We start from the raw sequence: 12571 nt of genomic DNA, 5'->3' as shown, positions 1-12571 counted from the left end.
TATTATTTAAGGAAGTCGTTTTAGTCACAAAGAATAAACCAATATGTGATGGGGAGATTATCATCAAAATGTTTACACAGAAAAAATATCTATAGATCACTTAAACCAGTGCCTATTGATACCACTGTGAGCTACCTATATATTGAGCTCCAAAAGGGGAATAACAGTCTGTTCTATGTTAAACATTTTTTAAAGTTTTTTATGTAAAACAGTGTGATCTTATTAAAGCAATAGAAGTGAATGGATCTACTGAATCACAATTTGAATTGGGTGCACTGGTGTATAGATTTGCACCTGTGTGGATTTATAGACCAAAAAATAAGTTAAATACACAGAACCTGTCCTGATGAAGCTGGGCAAGGGGCCATATGATGCGTAAACCCCGAAACAGGGCATTTTACATAACCTGATCATTTTCGTCGAAACATTTGCTGGCAGCGTGGTCTGCAAATACTAGTATGCCAGCATGGACGTTGAAAGAAATATGGTCTGGCTGAAGAAAAGAACTATTAAACATTAAGATAAGTCACAAGGCATTTTGTATTAATTGTTTATTGTACTGAAAATTTTACACACAAAACGTTAGTAAGATTAACAGAAACAGATGCACAGAACTAATTGAGCAACGTTATATAAATTTAGTCAAGAGATGAGCAGGAATTCTGATCATTTTGGCACAAATATGAATGCCTATGGTTTTGTTTATCAGAAACAGCAGCCCGAAAAACCAGTGACCATTTTGTAAACACCATTCTAACATGTCAACTACAGTTGACATTCGAGTTTTGGTTCTATGCGTGCATTTTTGCTTGCATTATTTTCCTTCAGTAACTTAAAAAAAATGAGCACACGCAGGTAAAGAGAAGAATACTTTTGGACATTCTCATAAAACATACACAAAATGGTGGCTAATGTAACATAGCTTTCAGCATGATGCACTTGTTCTGCATCACGGAGCAGCGGCATGAAACCAGAGTCCCTCTAATATACATCTTCCAGAGGTGTGGCAAACAGTTCATGCTCTCTCTAGCCGCACCTAAAAAAGGGAGACGCAGGTGTTTTCCCCGTTTGCAAAACAATTTGAAAGCATTACTGTACTGCTGAAAGACCAGCACTGTAAACTAGTTTGAGGAAGAATGGTGTCTTAACCAACACGAAGGAGCAGGGCACCACAGAGTTGGTTGAGAAGATGACCCATTACAAAAATAACTGTATTCTGTCAGAAAAGAGAGTGTGTAGCTCAGTTTGGCAATCAGAGTATAAAGAGATTGGAACACAGCAGTAGTGGGAAAACACCTAGAATTGGAACACAGGAGAAGTGGGCAAACCCCTAGAATTGGAACACAGCAGCAATGAGAAAACACCTAGATTTGGAACACAGCAGCAGTTGGAAAAACACCTAGAATTAGAACACAGCAGCAGTGGGAAAAACACCTAGATTTGAAATGCAGCAAAAGTAGGAAAAACACGTAGGTTTGAAAGACAGGAGTAGTGGGCAAACCCTAGAGTCGAATCATAGCAGCGGTGTGGAAACCCCTAGATTTGAAACACAAGAATAGTTGGCAAACTACTAGAGTTGAAACACAGCACTAGAGGGAAAACACCTAGAATAGGAACACAGAGTAGTGGGCAAACCTTTGGAACACCGCGGCAGTGGGAAAACATCTACAAGTGAAACTCAGGATCAGTGGGAAACCCCCTAGAATTGGAATACAGCAGCAGTGGGAAAACACCTAGATTTGAAACACAGGCAATTAGGCAGGAAAGATGAGGAGGGGCAAAACAGAGGTGGAGCAGATAGTATTAGAAAAGCACCAGTGGGGGTGACAGAGATCGAACTACAAAGGTAGTGAGCATCAAAGCTCTTAACACTTGAAAGAGGGTGGTGAGACAGCGTAAAGAAAGAATAGCACAATTAGCAGGAAAGGCTAGTTTTAGGCTAGTTAATTTCTGATAGAACATGGGCTAAAACTGATTTTTGAGGCCCACTAATTAACCGTTTAAAACCAGATTAAAGGACACAACATATCAGTTTCCTGATAAAATTAGGCCAATCAACTCTGTTGCGTATCGCTTTTATCAATAGACACAAATGCTAGACACCAGTGTACCTTTCCAGGTTCATTAAGCATATTCAAACTATTATATGCCATCTTCATTTAAATGGCATGTTTAAATGAAAATCAGTCAACAAAAAAGTGCATTAACTGTGGATAATATTATTGAGTACCCACTACCTCATCTCATGAAAGCCAATGATGTTAGTAGCGTACATCCCTCTCCTTAACTCGAATAAAGATGTAATCAACCTGATTTCTAAGGCGCATTTTCGAAACCCCCAAAGTGCCAAAATGCCATGAAAGGAAGTGTGAAACTGCTATGCATGGTAGTACACCTGTTTTAGAACTCCAGGGTGTATTAAAGGTTTTAGAAAGCTGAGCAGAGAGACAGATCAGAATGATCGTTTCTGCCTCCCCATCTGCTCTGCCTGCCAAAAACCAATGCATTTACATTGACATGAGCTTACTGTGCTGGCATGAATGCATAGGATTGCTATTTAATCAATGTGAAATGCCACCAGCCATGAGGACAATGTTGGGTGGCATTAACACTTGTTTTTACTCTAAAGTGCATATAAAGAAGGTAAACCCAGGTCTGCCCAGATTTGCGTTAATTTATTGCACATTTTAGTGCACACAACAGTAATTGCACAAAGGTACTACAGTGCACGGATGTGAACATGTTGGCGATCTGCTTAGTATAATTCGCACTTCATTAAAAGTGACTGATTTATTGTCTCTATTTGAGAGGCACAATTCCAAAGGTGGCGTGTGCAGCCCTGAAAGGTCTAACAGGTTGATCAGGAATTCCATGAAAGATCAAAAATATGCCAAGCTCTTGGCATTATCCTTGGAACAGTCTTATAATGTTTTCTCTGTGAAACGTCTTCCACAGCTCCTGCTCCAGGAAGAAGTCATGGTTGGTGGAGATGACCAGTGGCTTCTTCACACGGTCATAGTAATGGCCAGAGTAGTTGTGATAGCCGTCTGTCATGAATCCATAAGCATTCACCTAAAACAAAGACAAACAGAGCAAAATCACTGGATAGTCCTGACACAATGCACTGCGGATGGCAATTATTATTGACCAAGCAGCACTATCACACAATACTCAAACCATGGTGATGGCTTTGAGGAACCTCTGTCAGTACATGTTTGCCAGCATCCTGCCAGTAATTCTGGTGGGATATGTGCTATCTTGAAAATAATACCTCAATAAAATATTCCCTTCCCTTTAAACTACAGATCGGGGCCCTCTTAATGTGGGGTGAAATATGGCCCCTGAATGCCATAAATAAAGAGGCCAGAGTGATTTGTAAATGCACATTAAAGTATAAGGCCATCACAGAAATGGTAATGTCAGACATGAGGCCTATTGAACCAACAACATGCCTAAAATCTAAAGGAAAGAAAGTGGGCTTGAATCAAAAGTGCAAAGATATGCGCAATGTATTTCAGCAAGGAAAAGAAAGACATGTGGCTTATAATGGCATTTTACTCAATCCATGGAAAGCTGCACTTTTACTTGAAGAGACAGCAGTGTGTACATTATCTTCAATGTAATACCAGATTGTGATCCAGCCATCTAAATTGAAACCAAGCTTCTTGTATTTACAAGAAATAAAAGATTTTCCTTTTGGTTTTTCCTCATCCAAGTGACAGTATGCAGAGAGGAGTGCTCATTAGACATTCAGAGTTCAAAAACGGTTTTCTCATATAACTGCCCTGTACATATGGGCAATCCAGAGGTGATATTCATATATTCATATATTTTGCTACTGTGAGATTAAAGGAAATTACACCTGGATATTAGGCCCAGGTGCCGTATAAAATGTCATGTAAAATGTATTGTGTGTGAGTTTAAAAGCCATTGCTTGGAGGATTACATGGGCCGGTCATTTGTCCAAAAATTAAACTTAACCTCCAAGACCTTTCCTATGCTGTCCTGGAGAGAGGGGTCTGGTTGTCAACCATCAATCAGGGCCATTACTTAAAAATATAGAAATAAATACACTGCTTAGATGTAAATCACGGTGTGTACAGATAAGGCCATGCCTGTTCTTTCAGCAGAACTGACCTTGAGGTCACAATTCCCATAAAATGTCAATTAGAGTTGCTATCAGGGCCCTCACAGGGCTTGAAGGATGAGGCGATCATAAATATGAGCCATCCTCTGGTTGGTCACATACTTAAGGGTAAATGCAATTTAAGAAAACAAAGAAAAAAATGCTGCGGTTGAATTAATAGAAAAATACATATTATTGCATAAAAGGGGCAGCGTAGATGCTACAACGGTCATTCCAGACTTTTAGTAAAGGTGTCACTAACCCCCTTTGAACCATGCTAAAAGGATGGTTTTGTGATAGACATAACTAAAGTTATTAATGAAAATCTGATTTGGGCCTTCCCTTGATTCCGAGAGATTTGAAAGTTCGTGTGAGGGGGAAGGAAATAATTAACCTGACAACTATGAAGTGGCATATTTTTCACTAATACGGCTCCTGAGGTAATGAAGAAAAAACATATTTCTGCATAGGAACGGTGTGCCGACTTAAGAGTACCATCATCTGATTTGCCTTAAAATGTAGTTCTTAAAAATACATTCATGTAAAGATTTGAAAAATCAGGGTACTTGCCATGCTGACTGATTTTTAGAGTTTTGAACATGCCGAGCCCACTTGTCAAAGTGGATGACAAAGCTTTCTCCTCCCACAGCTGTCCCAACTCAACCCCAACCCCCATATCCTTGTCCTATTAGCACAAAGGAGGGAGGTGGGTAGAGAAAACCAACCAATCCTTTTCACCCGAATTATGACAAGTTTGTTAAATCATTTGCCCTATAAGTAGACCAGTTTGCGTTAGAATGGACTTCTTCACTTATTCCTGAAGGCAACCTGCTGCTGAAATCTGGCGAGAAACATTGCAGCAGAGAAGCCCAAATCTTTCATTGGAGACAGGAACCAGGAGACATAGAAGCTGATGGGGACCCCTTTGAGGATTCGAAGGAGTCAATCCTTGACTAACACTCTTGCTGTCCCTGCGGTGCCGTTCTGTTCCCTAATGCCCATTCCAAGGCCTCTCCTACAAGTTAAACTATCCCCAAATCCATAGATTGTGTAGGCCCTGCATTTTTCAAGTATTGTTCCAGCAAAATATCCTGTTTGTCTGTGTAGATCATTAGCCTATTTAATTAAAGTAAATCAATTAATTCCCCTTTTGAACTCACGGGATGTGTTTTGTTGGCATTCGAAACAAACAAGCTCTTCCCAGTTTGTTGTGAGCCGGTTTAGATACAAAGATCTGCCAAAAGAATTAATCCCAAAACCCTGTTTCCACTTTAAGCCTGGTAGTGCCTTTGCATGTGCAGGGTGCAAAATGAAATTGCCTCTGTTCCGATTGTGCTCTGCCAAAAAACACAAAGCCCTGCCTGTTCTGTTTAGGTGTGGCAAAATGAATTTTCCCATTGCTTTTCTTTCCCTCATGTTGCATCTGTGGTAACAAGTAGGACAAACAATTTTTCCCCATGACCCCCTTTTCCAAAGAGTGCATTTTTATCAGAATGAATCCCAAAACGATTTTCCCATTGTGTTCCCACTCTCTGCCACCGGCCTTCAATTCGGATGGGTCAAGTCTAATTGATGTTTGGAGGGTGGGGGTTGCTTGGAGAAAAAGTATTATAACCAAATCAGCAATCGCTGTGTGTCTTGAATTGTTCTTTTTCTGTATTGGTGGGTGATTTGAAAAGAAAGCTGGGTTGGTGCCATTACAGAAGTCATTTTTGTTCTTGTGTTGCCACAGAATTGGTGGCTGATGTTAGTCTGTTTGTAACATTTGGTTTAAATAAATTAATAAATATATATATATTCTTATTACACACCGGCCTGGTTCTTAGTCCATTGTGGCACCGGGTACTTGTTGGGGTTGGGTGCGAGATGGATAGGACGCCTTACTAACCTGAAACAAATCAAAATTAAAGTGATTTGTTGTGCGCCACATCCATTCGGGGAAAAGGAACTCCCTGAGTTGAGTGTTACTGCGTAATAAACAGCGATATTAGAATCTTAACTACCTCTCTGGGCTACCATTCATGGAATACCACGCTGATTTGTGGTTCCTTTCTCCTTGACATTGAACCACACCAGAATCTCTCAAAGACATCTACAGCCAAGAACCAGGATGTTACAATATCCCAACCGCTGCCTGCTCACTCAACCCTCTCACCTCTCAACTAACTCCTACTTTCTAAAATATGATAACCTTATTTTTCACTCATCACCGTCAGCCGACCCCCCAGGTCTAATGAACTTAAAAGACTTCTACTCTACCAACAGCCACAGTAAATTAATGTTTTGGACCCATGGGGCTGCTCTTACAGCTAACCTACACCAGCTTATACCCATCACAATGAACACAGAGTTTTCATATCAGCACACCATTAATGGGTACTTCTGGCCTGCATCTAACCGGCCGGACGGCAGAAACCATTAGTCACGGAAGCATTGAAGCTGCTAATTGGTAAGTGTTGCAAGGCTCTGCAAAGATTCATTGTGTTACGGCTCCTGCTAAATGACTCAGACATACAGGCTCGGCCTCAGACCAACCAATCTCCTCTTCCTGTTTCTGTCTTTAGTTTTGTCACAGAACACAATGGGATTGTTAGCAGACAGCAACTCTTTATTTTGGAAGCATTAACTTGAATATTAGCCGTACTGAAAAAACATCTCGCTTTCTCTTTTCTTTGTCAATTTAATGTAAACTGGAGTTTGTTACGCACCTCATATGAATAAAAACTGGTATTTCCTATTTCACCAGTTAATAAACATGACAATAGCAGGGTTTGTCTGCTTTTACAGATTGGCTATATCTATTTTTGTTAGGTTTTCTGAAACTAAGATGGATCTTGTACCCAGCAACATGCAACCTTTTGCATACTACTAGTACCATATGCCCTACAGATCAGGTATCTTTCAGCTAATAATTCTTGTCCCTTTGTGATGTGGAAATACTTACCAAGCGTTTTTTTGGACCTTATTGTTATGTTTTCTGACTGAAATATAATATTATTGCCAATTGGTTTAAAATGGAGAACTGCCTACTCACTATATTCTTTGCCTTCTCTCCCCTCCCCCACCCCCTTGCTCTCTTCCTTCTCGTCTTGCCGTAATGATTTTTATATTTGAACTGTTTATTTTCTTTGTTGTCCAACACTGTCGATGGTTATCTTTTCTTTTTTTTTAATGTGGAAACATGTTCATTTGGCTGTCATTGTATAATAGTGATATTTGTTTACGCCCTGAAGACGGCCCAGTTAGGGTTGAAACACGTGTTGGCGTTTGGCGTTTTTTTGTTTGTTTCAGGAACACATTAAAAATTACCTTTTTTTCAAAAACCTTTGTATAAAAATTGTCAAGTGGATCAAGTATTCCAAAAGTACTACTGGGAATAGCCTTGTGTAACTTTATCATATGTCTTATGTGGTATCCTCCAAGAGGCTTAAATGTGTTTCAAGAAGCATTACCTGTAACTTTTAGTGGCTTTGTCATACCTTCCCGACTATGACATTGGGTGGCAGCGCAGATAGTGAGGCTTTGCGTCTTTCTGGTTTTCACTTATTTGAAGGGGTTTTGAGAAATTACCCTTCTGGGCCCCACTACTGACACATACCGTCTTTTACAGCACCTCTGACTTTCTAAACCCATATCAAACTCAGACCTATGACTGGAACTTGTGCGCACCTCCTGTATTAGGATAATTTCTCAGATACCCCAACTGTGAGTATGTAGAGTTGATTGAAAGTGGCACGGCTGTGCTTAACTAGCAGGTGGCATATTGCAATGAACATTGCAGTTTTTAAGAGAATCATGGTGTATTTAAACATGACCCCATGGATGTCATTAGTAACTCCCTGTAATAAAGCAACATGGGTCACCTTGAATTGACAGAACCCTGGAGCATTTAAGCAACACTAAGATATATTTTAACGTAACCTGACATTTTGGTGGTAACACCTACAAATAATTATGTTATATTCTGGCACTTTCAAACCCAATGCTGTGCACTACATGTTTTCCTGCCACAATATTAAAAATGGTGTAATTTTTACTGACCTATGATGCATGATTGCCATTGTGTTTACAATTGACGCTGGCATCAGAAGTGTTTAGAATATTTGCAAATATATTTTTATTCAACTTTCACCAGATATTGTGTGGCAGAAATACTCAATTTTACCTCACCTTGGGCTTCTTGGCCCATGTCAATTAGGGATCATTCACATTGTCCAATTTTAGGTGACCCCCTACTTTTCACTGTGGCCCCTTCTGTGCACACACATCTCTAAATTTGATTCCTGGAGACGCCACTGCCCATACACTCATCAATTCACTACAACTCCTTTTTCTCCTACAAATATCATAGGACCTCTCCATTGAAGCGCCAGCCGAAGGAGAAGGCCTAGGAAATGCAATTCCATATAAATACTAGGGCTGTGCCGAATGGCATATTTAGTATTCAGCCAAATAATAAATAGTTTGTCAACTATTCGGCCGAAGCCAAATATGAAGCTGAATAGTTGCTTTATTTAATAAATCATGTTCCAAACTTGAAAAAACACAAAACTTGAAAAAAGCAACATTTTAATGCATTCTATACTTTTATTTCTCTTCATTGTAATCAATGCATCAACTTTATTTAAAGTATAATAGCCAGAAAAGGCAGATTTAACCAAATTGAAGGGACCAAATGTATAGAATGTTGTTGCATATTCAAAACCAGTGTCCGGAGGCTTCACAAACGCAAAAGGACTAGGTTGAACAAAATGGATATTTCAATATGCAACCCACTGTCACAAACTGGCCCACTTTGATTACCCAACATAAATTCCTCTGAAAGGCCTGTTATGTAGGGCATATTGCCCTGCCTGACATAACCGAGCCCAGCTAGTCTCCACTTCCTATTGTGAATTCTTAATGTTTCTCCATGGGCATGGCCCATAGGAACAAATGCTGCTTCCTTTTCACTTATCCTCGCCAATCCTTCTCGCCAATACACAAACATATGCACCTTATCATTCCTGATAACATATCAAATAATGTTAAACTCAGGACTCAAGTCCTTAAAAAAAGAAAAGGGGGGACTATTACATACGCAATGGGAAGTTACATGACAGGAACTGAATGTATCCTAAAGTGAAATATGCACATTGGGCCTCATTACGACCCTTGCGGAAATGGAAAAATGATGGCGGAAATGCAATACCGCCATCGAACACCGCTCGTTGCGATCATGACCCGTCACCGTAAAGTACGATGCCATTAGCGACACCGCAGTGAACGGCAACGCTAACTGCACCAAGTACGCGCACGCGCGCCTTGCAAAACCGGAATCACCGCCATGGCGCAACGGTACGCGAATTCTGACCCTAGCGGACATGTACTGAACGCCATCAAGCACGTCGTAAAGTACCATTCCGCCATGGCGAGAAATACGGCATCGTGAACCAACCGTAAATGGCCCACTGAGTGCCTGTACTCCACTCCCTGGCCACATTGCACAACTCCTGGCAGGCGCAATGTACTCACACTATGCAACCAGTGAAATCTACAATTCACCCATGCATGCCAACGTAGAAAAGCATGCAGGGGCTCAAAGCGCCCCGTGAGTGGGCATCCATGTACGGCATGTCACCATAGCCGTACTGACGCAGCACAGGCATGTGAAGGTACAATACATCAAAATGAAAATCAAGAACACATGACACAAAACAACAGTAGTCCCCCATCGCTTGCCACCAGCGCAAGGCAACATCCAAAACAGCATCCTGAGGGGGATTGCACCAGCCCTGTACTCTTGCCAGTAAACAAACCAACCATCAGCAGAAGCATGTACCACACAAGTTGGCAGAGTGACTGAGCAGCCAGGCTCATCCCAAGAGGGGCCGATGGGAGCTGCAGGGCACAGATGGCATCAATACAGAAGCTATTCCAATGGACATGACCCCAGTCCCCCTCCAACAAACGCACGCAAACACAGTCACCTGTGACCAGCCACATTCTGAACATCCCATCATTCCACCAATCGACCTGGCTGACAGGCACCAGTCGGCCAAAAGCCAATCCCCCGCCCCTGAACAGCACATCATGTAAACAGTCACAATGGCAGCCCCTATCCGTGACCATACTGTGCTACGTAGGCAAACGCGGCCAGTACTGTACCACACAACTCAACTCAGAAGGCGGAACACAATGCAGATCATCTCGCAATACATACCGCCACAAAGCGAAAATCGCCACATCACCTGCAAAGAACAACGCAACACGACAAATATCGGAATACAATTTAAATGCACATCCAAATGACAAAGGCCCCACAGCAATTTGCAAAATAACACCAAAACAACCATCATCACCGAGGGCTGCATCTGCAATAATTGACCAGCTTCCACTTGTGTGACGCCCTGTACCATCATGGCACACAGGGCCTACATCAACGTTCCAAAAGGCAACATGGAAGCGGCAAGAACCGCAGGTCCGTCCCATGAGGCAGGCACTAGTCGAGCTGAAAGGCCGAAATGTTGCACCTAGCCACCAGTACAGCGTAAGGGCATGTGGCCCATTGGCGATCGTCCCATAAGATCGAAATGGTGCTCCACTGATTCACCCGAAGCTGCAGGAGTCGAGAGTAAAAACCATCTGGAGGAGTGGCGTAGAGATGGCATCTGCAATAGGGCAGGAGATACCTGTCACCCAAAAGAAACACAAATTAACCGATTGCATTACGGGACTCATGATGCATTACAATCTTCATTCAACACACCAAATCCACACCCATATGCATGCTAGCCCACTCCAAAGGAATATACACACCCCTAAATCAGTATCGAATCATAACGAAATCAATCGAGCTAAATACACCATTGGCAACGTCGGTTACTGTGCATGCGTCCGTCAAGATAGAACCCATGACATGGGATTAGTAACGTGCCTAGACACAAGTGTATGAAGGCGCGTCGAGACAGGGAGGATCCGACAAGGGCAGATAGACGTATGTCCCACTATGGCAGCCTTGCATCACATAGCGCAGGGGAAGGGGAGTGATTCAAAAAACCCATGTACATGGCAGACCCTAAACGGAATCATCAGTCCATGCATCCATTCATCATTCCCTCATCCCGCAATGAAAACGCATGAATATTCACTCACATTATATGTGAAACTTCCATCGCGTCTGTGCGTAATGCAGTCCGCAAAAACCACTGTGCCCCTGGCCGGATCTGTAGTGTTGTGAAGCAAGATGGATTTGGGAACGTCCTGCCTTATCGTCCACTACGCTATTGCGCATCCCATTCAATTCATATCATTCATTGCCTGCTCGTTATGGGCCATGTCCCAAGGACATTCTACAATAGAACGTTACATTTCCAGCCAGACCTGTGGGCGTATCCTCGCCGCTACTTCAAAACCAAAAATGCTGGCCTTCGAATTCCTCACTTGCAACATTACGTCGAAAAGGCTTCTGTGAACGCTTGCATTCACAATTACATCAATGTAGTGCGGCTGTGTGTCATGATGCTAACTGGCTGCAATCACAAATGGGACGCCACGCCCGTCGGTGAAGTACGTTACTGTGCTGCATGAGGGTCGGCCATCGATCGAGCCCTACATACCACTGACTCTTCACAGGTATCTAAGCGGCTGCAATCATAGCATGTGTAACAATGGGAGCATACCATGAAAATCAGTCAAAGTACATCACACTGCCATCGGGATTTGATACATGATTCCAATCCCAAGATGCCATGCGGCCAAATGCAGCCTTACGTGCGGGACGTGCTCGGCCAGAAAGGATAGCATCTGCCACAGAATCATTCAATCAGCACAGGTGGAGGCCATACAGGCCGACAGCACATATATAGCAGACCCAAACCCCTCCCACAACCACTCCCACTCCAAAATGCTACCGGCAGGACTAGCGATGTTGGGCCTGGGGGACCAGATAGCACTGCAAGTGCTACAACTACAAGAAGACGACGAACAACAACAGGTACAACAACCGGGCGCACAGGGGAGACGGAGGAGAAGGAGGAGGAGGAGGGCAAGGCAGGGTCAGCAAGGCCCACAAGCACTGCCACTACCACCACGCAGGCGGCCCGCAATCCCACGCCTCCGAGCCGATCCGTTCAACCTCACTGCTGAGCAGATCCACACCCTCTACCGTTTGGACCGGGACACCATAATCGCCATTGTGGACATGACACATGCTGACCTCGTGAGCATGATAGATAGCCCAACCGCCATCCCACCCCTACTGAAGGTGGTGTCTGCACTCCACTTCCTGGCCACAGGCACCTACCAGCACACAGTGGGACAGTTGCATGGCATTTCACAGCCACTGTTCTCACGGACACTCTTCCAAGTGCACGATGCCCTCCTGAAGCACGCCGACGACCACATCACACTACCACGCACGTACCAGGAGATTACCAACGCAAAAGTGGGATTCCATGCACTTGG

General features: G+C 42.9%; 1 protein-coding gene across 1 annotated transcript in view; it reads right to left on the bottom strand.

Moving 5' to 3' along the window:
* Positions 1–536: 536 nt before the first annotated feature.
* LOC138582916 (alpha-N-acetylgalactosaminide alpha-2,6-sialyltransferase 1-like) overlaps positions 537–12571 on the bottom strand; it is a 376181-nt gene continuing 364146 nt past the window's right edge. The window contains exon 8 of the mRNA XM_069654669.1: positions 537–3072. Coding sequence (XP_069510770.1) covers positions 2905–3072 — 168 coding nt within the window. The 3' untranslated portion in view covers positions 537–2904. The remainder of the gene's footprint in view (positions 3073–12571) is intronic.

The sequence above is a fragment of the Ambystoma mexicanum genome, chromosome 3q (assembly GCF_040938575.1).
Source record: "Ambystoma mexicanum isolate Mex_15411 chromosome 3q, UKY_AmexF1_1, whole genome shotgun sequence".
Taxonomy (NCBI): Eukaryota; Metazoa; Chordata; class Amphibia; order Caudata; family Ambystomatidae; genus Ambystoma; species Ambystoma mexicanum.
This window is presented reverse-complemented; position numbering and strand designations above follow the sequence as displayed.